The 15,378-nt window shown below is 38.7% G+C and overlaps 1 protein-coding gene across 4 annotated transcripts in view; it reads left to right on the forward strand.

Moving 5' to 3' along the window:
- Positions 1–15,378, forward strand: part of MTCL3 (MTCL family member 3) — a 39,027-nt gene that overhangs the window by 14,826 nt on the left and 8,823 nt on the right. The window contains exons 4-6 of one of the 4 annotated variants that reach the window (XR_015913682.1): positions 8,413–8,484; positions 9,168–10,343; positions 11,729–12,063. Coding sequence is in view for 3 of the 4 variants with exons in the window: in XM_088530319.1 (XP_088386445.1) it covers positions 8,413–8,484; positions 9,168–10,343; positions 11,729–11,839 (1,359 nt within the window). In the remaining variant the exon portion in view is untranslated. Of the gene's footprint in view, positions 1–8,412; positions 8,485–9,167; positions 10,344–10,893; positions 11,021–11,343; positions 12,064–15,378 lie in introns of those variants that run through there. The other 3 variants (XM_088530319.1, XM_088530318.1, XM_088530317.1) reach the window with 3 other exon arrangements.

The raw sequence follows: 15,378 nt of genomic DNA on the forward strand, positions 1-15,378 counted from the left end.
AAATTACCATTGCTTTGTTTTTGTTTAGTGCATGCTTGCTCACTGCTCTCTTCAGGGCTTTCTTTCTCATGGGGTTGAGTTCTTCAGTAGGCACTCATGAAATCAATTTTTTTGTTTTACATTCTCTGGTGCTGATAGCGTGCATGCAGTTAATAAAGAATCCTGGACACTCTTGTCTCCTAGCAGATTTTTTTAGTTATTCTGCACGTGGATTTTGCCGGTGTGTCTTTCATGTGGTCCTTACAGCCCTTGAGCAAAGTCCCACAGCCTTGGATAGTTTATCCCTGGCCTGTGAGGTTGAGCTGAGGGTAGCACCATAGAAGTAGGCACTGCTGTGTCTCAGCTGAACTCAGCTGCCGGAGCTAGGAATAAGAAACTTGAAATAATACAGATGGCTGTTCTGAAGCAAGTCATAGGTCCTCAGGGAGTAATACCAGTGCATTTTCCAGCATAAAACAGGTGAAAAAGGCAAAACTTCAAATGGGAACATAGAAAACAGTGCCATATGCAACAAAACTCAGATACATGTACTATTTATTCCCTTTTCAGAATGGTGATATATGTCACAGTGATAGGAAATACTGTCTAACAAGTGTATTTTGTGGCAAGACCATACAGAATTAAAGATTGTATGTGATTGTGCAAGATAACAAGTTGTTTCTTCATTAACTGTCAGCATACTACCTGTGCTTTACCTCTGAATGATCTTTGAAATGTCCAACATCTTGAGTCATATTCTTCCTTGCATTTGTATAGATTTATGGCCATATTCTGTGGTGTACGTCACTGCATATTGCATAGAGGTGATTCACGTGACTCACCAGCTATAGGGTGTGCTGGCATCTGGGATGAGTCAGGCTGCTCTTCTGAATCTCTGGTGTTGAGTTAGGAGAAAGAACACCAGGCTTTCGATTTTTGGTCATTACAGACTACAGCCTTATTTTGCACTTGCCATAACATCAAGAAATTCAGCCCTCTAGTATTTTAACAAATTTATCTCTTGATAGTATTCCACAGTCATAAGTATCAAAACTGACATTTATTATTCTGAAGTAAAGGGCATTGATTTTATATCTTAGATGTTCAGGCATATTTTTCTGAAGTGTTTGTTTTTGTTGAATTGTTTTGACATAGTATGTGTTTTTTTCCATTGCCATTATTAACAACAGCATGTTTTGAGATGTGTAGAGTGAGACCTGTGGATATCAATTCCATTTCGCTTTGGCTGATTCTGCTTGTATGATTGTGTTAATTGAATTTGGCTACCTCAGCAATGAATCCAGGTTAGGATAATCACTGAGCTCCCTGCTTAGGTCACAGATGAGTACTTGCACTTAGAAGATATTTGCCGTGCATCTGCTTCCGTCAGTGTTATGTGTAATGAGAGACTTCTGCATCCCCCTAAAGCATGACTGATGATGACATTGTAGAGGCCTAATTACCAGAAGTGTTTTATTTTACAGGCTTGGCTGAATAATTTTAATTTCTACAGATGCTAGTAGTTTAGGGGTCTGATTAAGTGATTAATTAGAGGAACCAATAACAGTGCCCTAGAAAAGAGTTTTGAAATGGAACATTGCCTTGGTGGTTTGCAAACAGAGACATACGCTGAAAGGTTCATGTTCCATGTGGCATGCTTCTATTAGTGGTGGTGTCATGCTCCCAAATTCAGTTAAATATCATATATTCAGGAGGTCAGGATGGTATATTTGATCAATCACTTCTGGCCTCCAGCATAACTTTCCTAAATACTCCTGTGCTATTTTCTTTAAGCTGATGACAATATTTCAGGAAAGCATGCAGGTCTGTCTGTGTTAAACATGACAGTTTTGAACAGTCTAGTCCAACTCTTCCTGAACTGTTCCAATCGCAATTAAAAATTCACACCTCCCCTCTCACCTGAATTAACTGAAAACAGGTTGCCAACCAGGTAGCAGATTTTTTTTTTTGCAAACATCCACATTGTTTTTTATCTACCTGCTTGGGGTAGACATCATCTAGCCTTATAAACCTTAAGATGTTAACCTGTGTAGAAATTGGGCCCTTCTCGAGGCAGAAAGATGAATACTGCTTGCAAGTGATTCATTCTACTTGTTTGAGGATGGGCTGAACCTCTGGAGATGCCTGTCCATTTCTGTGGAATACATAGGGATCCTTAATTTTGGCATGCGTATTGTGATACTAAATTAAGCTTTTCTGGATACAAAATTATACTCAAACCTCTGTGGTTCCAGAGTCTTTTTCAGAGACAGTGACTTGCAAGATATTTTCTCTATGCTGTTTTGCTAAAGTCTAAACATAAGTTTCACTCCTTGTCCTTCCACATTAATATTTATTTTTGGTCATGTTAAAATACATTATCTTATTGCATCCAGGTTTCTGTCAGTGACTGTCCTTTTTTTTTATATTTAACATTTTCCAGCCATTATTCTACCTGTGGTGTTTATCCATGATTATTTTAAGTTTTCTTCCAGACAGCAACTAAAAATGTTAATTAGCATAGGACTGCAAATTGATTCCTGTGTGACCCTATTAGAACTGCTGTGGCATTAATTTGCAGGTGATCTGCTGGTTTGGTGACATTTGTGATAAATGCTAAAGAGTTGGATGTTTGTTCATGATAGCTAGTTAAAAATGCATCCTAGTGATCAAATGTTTATAATGAGTTGAAAACTGTCAAATTTCATTTCAGAATGAGATTTTCACCATCCTAGTAAGGAGAACTAATAAAGAAGAGTCTAAATTAGCTGCAGCGTGAAGGTTTTAAAAGTCAAACAAAGAGCCACAGCCCCTTCCCTTGCTGCTAATAAAAAGCTGAATAAATTTAACTTAGGAAGAAGAGGTGTGGGGGCCAGACAGAAGTCTTCTGAGCCTGCTGTAGTTAGGGCAGCCCTTGGCCCGTTCTGCTCCAGCCAGTGCCGCAATGTTCCCCTTGCCTTCATGTCCATCTTTGCCTTACGGAAATACTGGGTGCAGGGTAATGGGGCGGCAGGCTGATGCCACATACAGTGAGGAGGGTGGGTATGGGTTTGTGCAAACTGCTAAAATGTCTTCCTTCAATTTTTGCTTCTAGCCTCTGCCGTATATTTGACAGAGAACCTCCTTTATATAAGTTGTACAGCAGAGTTTAGATTAAAACTCAGTTTTAATTTGTGACATGATCATACTGGTATCATACCTTGATGACACCGCAGAGACTGCGCCTCTGTTTTCAATAACCTCAATTCCCAAGCACCTTTTAAGTTTCCTCTTATGTCATATTATGGAAAACATTCTTCAGCCAATTTGCAGACTGTTAGTATTACAATAGAGTTTTCCGAAGTAAACACAGACGAAAAGGAGACAAAAATAATACCCTTCCTTATACCTGGAAGACAGAAAGATGATTGCAGAGACAAGGCGGGTGGATTTCTCTCCCTGTTAACAGAATATCTCCTGTCCACTACTCAGGCTTCTAGATCTAAGTGTGGATTTCAGAATTTTCCCTACTCCAATGAAGGAAAATGCAAAAATAATCTTAAATTGTATTTCCATTTCTCTGATCATGATCCTTCTGGCCAAACAGAGGCAGGTTTGCTCTGCTGAGAGAGGATAAAGGCTATTAAGAAAGGCCTGTGCACCCATAGAAGCCTTTATCTGGTGGGAATTCTTGCTGAGGTGGCTCACATGGATTTTTACATCATTGACGCTAGAATCGAGTTTGAAATATAAAATAATGTAACCAAAATCTCTTGAAAATTTGGTATGTTTTGTTTAGGGTTGGTTTTTTTAACTGGAGGGAAAAAATCAATTAGTTTAGGATCAGGTAGCAAGAACTTGAGTTCATTTTACAGCTTTGCAACTCAGCAGAGCAGGTTACCATGACTTCTGCACTGAATTATGATACAGTAGAGTTCAGATCATTTTATGCTCTGAGAAGCTCAGCATCACAGGTGTTGTTAGGACTGCACATTGACTTGCAGTTTAAGGCTAACAGTAGAAGGATTTCATACCATCAGGTGTTGAAAAGGGCTTAGCATCCCCAGCAAGACATCGGATGAGCAGCGCAGTGGAATTGCCTGTTTTGGGCAGTATGGTCTGGAGTGCCTCTCACGCAGGTGTCGTCTGTGGTCTGATCTGGACAATGAGAATTGCTCAGTGTTGCTAGAACAGTACTGTTCTGCCCCATGTGTGCTGCCCTCTGTGAGTGCTAGAATAGTCAGGCCAGACCCAGTTTTACCTCCTTGCCTCCCAGAGGTAAGCATAAAGTATACAATAAAATGGTACATGCACCAGTCTTACTATCCCTAGCACTGTTGGAATATTTCATTATTACTTGAACAGTTCTCGAACTCCCCATTTGTAGAAAGGCTTATATGCATTTTTTACTTCTCTCCTGCAGATGCATAACTTGGTTCAAGGTTATTAAAACTGTAAAACTGTCTGATAAGCATTACAAATCAGACAGAGCAAAAATCTTACGTTTATCAGTTTTACTTTTCTCTTTTTTATCATAATTACACTAAATTGAATATAATTTAAGAGCTATGAAGGAAAAATTACCATGGCTGCAAAATTAATGACATAACAAATGGCTCTCAAAACTACTTCTAAAACGTGAGAGGCAGATTTGTTTCTACTATCATTGAGAAACAGCAGGGGGAGCTTTTAGTGGCACTTCAGTATGTCATACCATACGGAGAATTGTGTTGAAGGTGTCGAAATGTAAAACCTTTTGAGCAAATATATTCTGTAAATGGTAGTGGCAGAGTCAATTATTTGTCTTCTCAACTGTTAATATGGCAAAACAAGCAAGATGGAGACAGTTTTAATAGTACTCAGTGGCAGGAATAATCTGAAGATTAACATGCAAGTTGGATTGCTGTTTTTGGTTTTGTCCTGTATTTATTTGAATTTAATTTAATTTTTTATTTTGCCTTGATGCATTTCTTCTCATTAGCAACACTAACTTGTTTAATATGTTGAAAATTGGATCACTGGCTTTTTTAAAGAATGGACAGGGCTTGAGATGAACAGATAAAAGCAATAGCTGCTGTAAATTGCTAAATACCTCTCTGGAAAAAAAAAGCCTCAGAAATCTATTATTGAGAGGTTATGGGATATAGTGCTTGATAAGTGGCATTCTTCTTTCAGTATGAGTATTGCTTCAGTGCCCTAACATCATGTTATGGCATGGCAATTTTGAACATGTCATTTATCAGATGAGATGTGCAAATGAGATCTTAACCTCTAATGATTATAAATTGTCTCATGGTGTTTTTCACAAGAAAAGAGATTATATGCCACTTCTAGCTGGGTCTAATCTGCTTACCCAAACTATCCTGCCAATTGAATTGTGTATATTTTTCATTGCTTTCTGCTATAAAATTATGTTGCTAAACACCATCATTTCACTGGAGAATAATATGGGTTCTGTGAATGGCTTGTTTTAATTCAAGTAAAGCAGAATAAAAAGTGTGTCATCACCAGATAGACACAAGTATTGCTACAATTAAAATGTTACTGTCCTGACTATGAAAAAGAACTTTTGTTATTAAAAAAAGAGATTTCTCTGTTCTCCCACCTCTTTTTATGGTCATAGGATACCTTCTCATGTAGTTGTTATCACCTGAAAATAAGCTGCATTTCAGAACCTCATTGCATCTGAAAAGATGCTAAGCCCTGCAAGATGAATAGGAGGAATTTAGTTAATAAAGCAGAAATATATTTCACTATCCCCTAGTTGTTTTACCAGTGGGTGGTGTTGGCAAGAGTCTGGTGTAAAGAAAAGTTTGTAGTGCTAACTGATTTGAAAATGAAGTTTTCTAGTGGTAATACATAGGAGGAAGCCGCACCTCTGAAATCCTAACTCTTTATAAATTTGCCAATTCTGACATCTACTTTCAGAATTAATTGTATTCCTCATTCATTGTTTAAAAAAAGTCCTTCCATATGCCCATACCAGTTTTTCAACAAGGCAATGGATGTTGACCTTGGAGAAGAATTATTTTGCTTATAGACTGATCCTTAAATCATTTACTTTATTTTAAAAGGAAAAAAAAAAGAATTATTATAACTATTTTCTAATGTTTGTATGTGCCATTTCTGTGGTACTGACTTTCCTTTTGGAAGGAACAGTGCGCAGAGCTCAGTATTTGCTATGAAGATGGTCTGCAGAAGAGAGAGGACAGTTGGAGTCAGTGGGCAGGTGATGCACAGGATGGTTATATACAACATACTTGCAGGTTTGGTCTGTTTCCTGGGGATTATGAATAGATTTTAATTCCTACTAAGCAGAAGTGGTTTCACTTTTATAGAACGTCTGGATTCTCCTCTGGCTGGCGCAAGGAAGTGTGCGGTTCTCAGTTCACTGTGGCATAAAGGCTCCTTCTGCTAGTGAATAATCTCAGAGGAAGGTGGTGGTGGTGGTAGGTATCACTGCCTACCTCAGTGGCACAGAATCAGAGCAGAATAAACCAAAGGAGCTTGATCATGTGTTGGTGCTTCTAAAGTTTTTTTGTTTTGTTTTGTTTTGTTTTGTTTTGTTTTGTTTGTTACTAGGGCTGTTTTGTCCAAGCAGGTGACACAGAGTCAGAGCTGTTGCAATCTGTGAGCTGGCTCATTTCTGCTACTTCAGGTATTTCTGCCTAACCATGCAGAATTATGCTTTGCACAGAGTGCATGTCCTAAAGACCCTCTAGATGGCAAAATAAATTTGTTAATCTCTTAAGTATATTGGCCACTGTGATGGGCAATGGCACTTTTTCAGAAATACTTTAATTCCTTCATCTCAGTAATGCATATTTCAGCACCAAAGAGATCAATTTTGTGCTCTACAGATCTCATGCTGAAGGAGTATTATAAAGGAAGGAGTATTATAAAGAACTTTATTTGCAGTGGTTTTACCTGGAGCTGTTTAGAGCTGTTTAAATATTGCAAAAGTAGTGTCATTTAGAATTCTTCTCAAATATCTATTTGACTGAAGTTCAAGAAATATTCACACATAGATTTTTCTCCTCAACATTTCAGAAATAACTTTAGTATTGAATCAACAGCATGTGAATACTCTCATTAACGTATTCTCAAGGAGGAGCATTCGCTGTTATGGTCAGTAACCTGATGGAAACCTGCGACGAGGTTCATATGCTCTTAGCACAAGGCAGGGAGGTGAAAAAGCTTGTTTTTAGTGATGTTTCTTTTACCTTGGTCTTAGACTATGCCTTTTTTTTACACTTTGACTCAGCGATTACCCTCTTATATGTAAGGATTGTAAGAGTCTTCCTCCTTTTTTCCTGATTTTTTTCTCCTGATAGTTCTGTATGCAAAATAAGGAGTGACTCAAAAAGACATGGGAGATTCTTGATCCCTCTTTGCCATCCAAAGATCTTAAAAATGCAGAAGGGACATAAGTGCAGAGCAGAAGCCAGAAGCTGACTTGATTTCCATTACTCATGCAATCATCTTTTGCCGTTCTCCGTTTAATACCTTTTAGCATTTTAATGGAATAGTCAAAATAATATTGTGTGAGTTTATAGATTTGTCGTGCTCTTAGAAGAGCACACGGTTTGTCTGTAGACAGTTCACGAGTAAGGATTAATTACCTAAAAGATTCAGGCAACCTTGCTGAATAACTAATATATTCAGGTTTGTTTGCAGACAACAAAAGAACAGGAAAGAAGGCTAAAGCATCAGGAAACATGTTTACAACACATCTGGCTTTTCTATCCACTCTAGCTCTGAAGTGTAGCTGTTTGAATATGTTCTGGAAACAGAACAAGCCTAGTGACACCTTCTGTAAGTGATCTTGGCTATACAGAATTTATCTGCTACATAAATCAGGTAGAGGTGTGACCAAAACACACTGCAAGCTGTCTGTAGTCGGGACACAGAGAAGTATGTACTTGTAGATGTCCTCTCAAGTGGGCAGGCAGGAACTTGGTGAGAGAAGTCTGTGCTGTTGTAGTGACACTGCTTCTTATAGCTTCCCTGGTACATGGACTGAGGCCACTTGTATGCGTAGATTTGTCTTTAAATGTCTTGTCCCCATTGGGAGTAAAATGCAATCCAATGGGCAAGAATGATGCTGGGTGTCACTGCCTTTCTCAGTTTTCCCATGTGTTAGTTACAACTTGAAATACTTTCTTTCTACCTTCCTGACCTATGTGTTAAGCATTCATCATGTGCTAGTCTTAAATGTGTTGAATAAAGAGATGAAACAGCCTGATTAAACCAATACTTTACTAGTGTGACTTCCCTGCTCTCTCATTTTTGGTCATCTTTTTTTCTCAAGCCTCTATATTTGATATCTCCAGGATTACAATAAATAATTTCCTTTGTAGTTACTCCTGGCTCACTATGTTTTAAAAAATTATGACTGAATTTTATATGTCTTTAGAGAGATATTCAGCATGTCTAATAATGTTGTTTTTGCAGCAATCACTGAAAAGAAGAGGGAGCAAAGACTTGCAAAAATCAGAAAAAAAGTCCCAGCAGACACCAACAGAGGTATGCTAAACGAACAGCACCTTGGATGCTCACGTTGAGGCTTGAGGGATACTGTGGAAGTGTATGTGATATGTAGATTCGGATGTCCCTTGCTTGTTTACTTTGCTTTTTGTTGTTGTGCATGCTGTGAAATGGAGAACTCTGACCCAAGTAGTGCAGTCTGTGTCAAGGACCATCTAAATAAACTGCTGGGCGCTGCAACAGAGCCCACCAACTTTCATGTACTGTATTCTTTAGGCAAAATAAATAAATGGGAGCACCGATGAATCAATATTTGCATCCTCGTTTCCGGATTTTTAAACACTTTATAATGTGAGACAGAATTTAGTTACCTGACATTGGAATATATAATTTTAAAAAGTTGCACTGTTTTTACTGTTGTGTAGAGCAAGTCGAGAAAATATATATTTTGTTTTTGTAAGGGGCCTCAATAAGTTATTTTCTGGGGACTGTCCAGACTTTCATTGCAAGTACTATAGTCTTTCTACCTCTTTTTAAAAAGAAAATATGTATTTGTCTTTCTTTAATTTGCTGATCAATGAAAAAAAAAAGATTGTAATGGAATCTCTTAGTAGCTAAGGCTGAGTACTTTTGATTATTAATCTTGTAATTTGAGATCATCCACTGGAGGTCTCCTGTTTTACATCATGTTTCTTCAAGTAGTTCTCTTTCTTTCTGCTAAGGAGGATAATGAAGACCTGAAATGCCAGTTGCAATTTGTCAAAGAGGAAGCGGCCTTGATGAGGAAGAAAATGGCTAAGATTGATAAGGAGAAAGACAGATTTGAGCACGAGCTGCAGAAATATAGATCATTTTATGGCGATTTGGACAGTCCCTTGCCAAAAGGTGAAGCAGGTGGGCCACCTACTACAAGAGAAGCTGAACTCAAGCTTCGATTGAGACTTGTGGAGGAGGAAGCGAACATTCTTGGGAGGAAAATAGTGGAACTAGAAGTAGAGAACCGAGGACTAAAGGCAGAGCTTGATGATTTAAGAGGAGATGATTTCTCAGGGACTGCTAATCCACTCCTGGGAGAACAGAGTGAATCCCTGTCAGAACTGCGACAGCATTTGCAGTTAGTAGAAGATGAGACAGAATTGCTGAGGAGAAATTTAGCTGATGTGGAAGAACAAAACAAGCGCATAACAGCTGAGTTGAACAAATATAAGTACAAATCTGGGGCCCATGAGAGCTCTAGGCACCATGATAATGCCAAGACAGAAGCACTACAGGAGGAGCTAAAAGCTGCACGAATGCAAATCAACGAGCTGAGTGGCAAAGTCATGCAATTGCAGTACGAGAACAGAGTATTAATGTCCAACATGCAGCGCTATGATTTGGCCTCTCATCTTGGGATCCGTGGCAGTCCTAGAGACAGTGATGCTGAGAGCGATGCAGGAAAAAAAGAAAGCGATGATGATTCCCGCCCCCCTCACCGCAAAAGGGAAGGCCCCATTGGTGGGGAAAGTGACTCTGAAGAGGTACGAAATATCCGATGCCTGACACCCACGAGGTCTTTTTATCCTTCACCAAGTGGGTGGCAGAAGAGCTTCACCGACAGGCAGCAGATGAAGGACATCCGCTCCGAAGCGGAGCGACTAGGCAAGACAATAGATCGCCTGATTTCTGACACAAGTACCATCATAACGGAGGCAAGAATATTTGTAGCCAATGGGGATCTGTTTGGACTGATGGATGAAGAGGACGATGGCAGCAGAATACGTGAGCATGAGCTTCTGTACCGGATCAATGCGCAGATGAAGGCGTTCAGGAAGGAGCTCCAGACTTTCATCGACAGACTTGAAGTTCCAAAGTCATCCGAGGACCGAAGTGCAGATGAACCTTTGTCAGTGAGTCAGGTAGACTTTTACTTATTACGGCCTACAGGTAAAAAGGCTCTGCCAAATGAATTAAGCTTAAAATTTTATGTATGGCACATTAAAGTTGTTATCTTACACAATGGACAGAAATCTCCATGTTCTGAATTATTTAAAATAGCCAGCTGATTATACAAAACCTCTTTCCCTCAGTTTTCCGTTGCGACCAATGACTAAGTATGGTCTCCTTGAAATTAAAAGAATAACTGTAGTTAACGAGTGTTGTAAGGGACAGAATATTCCTTCTGGTTTTGCAATTGCATTTGCCAGAATTGTGCCATAATCACGAACAAAGGCAGAGCAGAGAAGTTTTGCCATGAGGCAATGCTGTGAAACTGCTATTGGTGTTATTTTCGTATTTTCACAACAGAAATGAAAATGAACATGTATGTTTTATTTGTAGTGGATTTTCTGTTAAATGAATGAAAAAAAAGACCCAATAATTAAAAAGAGGAGGAAATATTCAGTTTCCAAAATGATAAAGATACCACAAACCATAGGGAAAAGTAAACTTTAAAAATCTGTTTCTTAGAGTCAAAGAACTGAACTGCAGTGTGTGAATAAAAGAACTGCTGAAACCGACTGCATCATTGGTTGATGGGTAGTGGGTTGCTGCTGTCGGGTAGCAGTGACTTGTGTCTTTTCTGCAGTTCTTTTTTACCTCTTGTCCCTGAAGAAAAGGGCCAGCAAACATCCTGCATGTCGTGCAGTTGTTCCAGATTGGATTTAGGGAGTAAAATCCTTTCTCACTCTTGTCTATTTTCTTTTGCAATGTGAAATGAAAATTACCATGTAATTCTATAATTGACAAATACTGTTGTTGCTCATAACATTATCTCAATGTTTTAGTAACTCTCTTACTGTGTTAATTGAGTTTGTGCTGTCCTGCTAGTTTGCAGTCAGAATACTTGCTAAGTGAAGCTGAAAGCTATTATTTCTTATTCTTATGCTGACTAATTAGTCTTTTGTTTCCTTGTATCAGAAAGTCACAGACGCAGTGAGTTTAAAGCTAATCAATTACTATACATGTACTGCATGAAATCAAACAGAAAAGGCATTTAGCATGCTCACTTTCTGATCTAGCAATAGCTCTGAGCTTGTAGAGCTCCCATTAACTTAAAGGTAGAGCACTGCATGGTCTTATACAAATTTAGAGTAAAATAATTAGTATTTTCTTTAAAAGAGTAATAGAAATAGTGACATTTGTCTTTTAAGGGCTAGACCATGCAGAACTCCTACTTAAGCCAATGGGAGGTGGGCTGGTCCCTCCACAAGCATAGTCTAATTCACTGTTTATTTTGTTGAAACTTTGGACTTGCTGTTCCATTAATTGACTGTTCTCTTTGTCTTTGTATTTACTTTCCCAGATGTTCCAGCCTATCATTTTACTTATTCTCATCCTTGTATTATTTTCATCCCTTTCATACACAACAATATTTAAGCTTGTCTTCCTTTTTACACTGTTTTTTGTACTGTAAGCCATTCATCATTTACTATTCATTGTAGTATTATTTTCAGTTTGTTTATTTTGTCCACCCTCCAAGATAAGAACTGCAAGAGACATAGTTTCTGTAATAGCCACTGCTGTAAAAACACTGAAGACTACTTGTTTGCCAAAAACAAAAAAGACAAAACCAAAAAAGCAAAACATACCAAAAAGTCACCTGGTTCAACAGGAAATTTTCTCACCAAGGTATTCCAGGTAAGCAAACAGAAAATGGTATTTTTCATTTTGTCTGATTTTATCATGTTAAAATAAAATATTTCTGAGTGAATTGAACAAATTCAACTAATATTCATTAAGTTGTACCAAACTAGAAGCAAAACAGAATTGTGCATGGTGAGTATGAGGAGTCTGTTCCCTTTTTCTTCCCAGGGCCAGAAAATGAATTTGTATTCTAGCCATATATAAATAACTTTCAGTGTATATTCTGCAGCTGTATTTCATGACTTGTGTATGTTCTGCATGATCTTGACGATATTCTTTTTTCAGCATGATATTATGTTGATTAGACACCCAAGTTCTATCCTATAGTAACAATTTTGCATTAGTCTGCTTCAAAAGAGATGAAATTTTGCAGCTTCTCATTACAGTTCTGAGAGTTCTAGATTTACATCTCATTTTAATTCTGTAGTGTGAACACAATACGTCACACTGGAGAACCTAGAGAACTGCTTAGTTACTTCTTTGGTTAACTGAGTTTGATGTGGGAGAGAGGGAGGGGGCAAAATAAGAGTGATTGATGTAGAAGGTTCATTTGGAAATGGAGCAAGAAACCCAAGCCCCTGAGATGGACCTAGGCCAGGGTGGTGCATCAGAGCAGTAGGCTGTTTGTATTTATTATAGAAAAAATAGTGTCACACAATATGGTGTCCATTGTCAAATGTCAGTGTTTTGACTTGAACTAAAGCGAGCAATACTAGTTACCTTGTCTGGTGTCAAAACAGCATTTCCTAACAACCGAACAACCTTTATCAGGTAACATTTTCCAGTGTAGCCTGATAGCTGCCAGGGCCCTGTTTGCTCGCATTGAGGTTTCAGAAGAAGTTTAGAATGAACACGATGACTCTTGGCATGATGAGTGACCTTGCCACCCAGCCATGCCGGGGGCGAGTGAGGTGCGTGTCTGTGTTCCTCTGCATGGATGGCCACTCTGTATTCCTGTCTTGCTTAAGAGGGGCTGCCGTGAGAACTAAGGTGACTCATGATATCTCTCCCTGTCACACTGAATCTGAGCAGTGTGACAGGAGTAGCAGGTCCTCCACTGTGAAAACTTCATCTGAGGTGGTCAATAGAGCTCAGTTTTGTTTTCTAATTTATTCAACCCGTGTTGAAACAGGTTGGAATTCTCCAGAGTCGAACTTCTATTAATGAAGTTTTATTAGGCAGATGCCATGATAAAGCCTCTAGTAATAAATAACCAGTATTAAATAAAGTAGCTCCTTTTCCACATATCAATAATGATTCCCTTTGATTTCTCATGCCAGCACTCTGTTCACTTCACTTGATCCAAGTGAACAGCTCTCCCCAGCTAATCAGAATCCTGCCAAAGGTTGTGTCCTGCTGCATGGAATAATTGCATTTTGACAGGCGAGCAGATGTTAGGCAATGCAATTTATATTATGGGAGCTAAAAATGTAGTAAACTCACAACATTCAGAATTAAACAAAACTCATATTTTCTCCTTATTTCTCTAGCTTTCCCTCAGTATACTTTCTTCAAGCCTAGTAACCTCGATTTGCAATGCAGACGTCAAAAAAGTGATAATTATAGGATTAAACTTGTCACACCAATTCTTAGCACATGACTGGCTTTTTGTTTTTCTTTCTTTTTTAGTGTCCCACTTGGGGGAAAAATGCAATTTTCTTAAATGTTATTGAATCATTCCCTTAAAAGAAAAAGTTATACTCAGTTCTGATCTGGTGTTCTAAGCTTTCTGATTTTAACTCATCCCTTTCTCAGTCATACAAAATTGAGATGTGTAGAGGGGGCTTGATATACTTTGAGATTATCAGTACTAATGTAAAATAGTGAGAAAACATAATACACTGATTTCACATGTTGAATATATTTTTGAAGTAATTTGGACAAGATGTGCTTCATTCTCAGGTATCAGGAAAGGTGAATGTCAGTGAACCTTTATGTCAAGAAATGGAGAAACCCATATACAGGATTGGCAATTATAACCTCATTAATTTCTCACTGTGAATTTTTTTGTTATACTTTAGGTTTCACTTCATGTGAGCTGAACTTTCCTAATCCTTTTTCAGTGAGGCATCAAGAAAGCAAATCAAAGTTCAAAATTTTTGGACATTTAGGGAGCTATTGCAGCAGCTGACAAGCTGAAATGAAAGGATCCCAAGGCATCCCAAGCCCTTTCAGAAGCTTCCCGCAGGCCTTATATCTGTGATGAGTGAGGAAAACTGTGAGTTCCCCTGCAGAACTCGGTATAGAGAAACCTTTATGAGAAATGAGACATTTTTATCACAGTCTACTGCATCCAGCTTGAAGGGAGCAATGAGCTGCTTATCTTTTTTCACACCAAATACTGCAGAGAAGTTCACAGCCCCCCTTTCTGCACTATTTTAAAAGCTGCATGAAAGATAATAAAATCAACCCGGGCATCTATCCATAGCCAAAAGGTAACATCTAGCCAAAGAAATATGATGTGCTCTGTCTTGTTAAATTGAAATTACTTGGCCTCACGAAGAAATGTAGTTACACCTGTTAGGAAAGGAGGCAGATTCTTCCTGCCCAGTTACTGGTCAGGTGGGCAAAGTCTAGCTCACAGGCCAGTAAGTTCAGTGCAGCACATCTGCATCCTTTACCTGGAGTGCATGGGAATCGGGCAAAGAAGGGACCTGGCTGCTCTCCTAGCACTGTCACACCGGCCAGAGCGCCAGGCAGAGCACTGCTGATTCATTAAGTTCTGTCTGCTGCATAGAATATAATTCTTAATGCAGTAAGAGTAAGGACAAGAACATAAGATAACGCTTTTATGTGACAAACAAGCCAAATATTCCAGGTTGTCTGTCTGCTCAAATTTCAATTATGCTGATGGCAGATTTGCAGATCCCCTTTTGGAAGTAACTAGCTTCTTAGAATGTGTTGCAGTAGCGAAATATAGTGGGTATGTGAAACAGTTTTGCCTCCATGGATCAGTTGTTGAACATCTTTGTTGGTACTCTTGTCATTTCAGATAAAAGGAGGAGTGATTCTGACATTGCCAGTTTGCTTTTCAGTGATTTTCAACTCCCCAGTTAGTGATCTCTTCTCTAGTTGTCCATGTTTGTTCTGATAGCATACAGCATAGTCAGAGAAACACAGAAAATTTAACCAAGTAACCTGTTCAGCCAAATTGTCATGGGCTGAACAAAAGCAAGGCACTTGTGAAGAGGCAGCTACCTCTACCATTGCTTTTTCTTGTGCGGAGCTGCTCAAATGATCCAGGCCTCAGTAATATAAACACAGGAGATATAACAAAGTTCATAAATTACTTGAGAGGCCACTCTACCT

This window comes from Tinamus guttatus, unplaced genomic scaffold (genome assembly GCF_059628265.1).
Source record: "Tinamus guttatus ecotype Peru unplaced genomic scaffold, ASM5962826v1 Tinamus_guttatus_pri_ptg000366l, whole genome shotgun sequence".
Classification (NCBI taxonomy): domain Eukaryota; kingdom Metazoa; phylum Chordata; class Aves; order Tinamiformes; family Tinamidae; genus Tinamus; species Tinamus guttatus.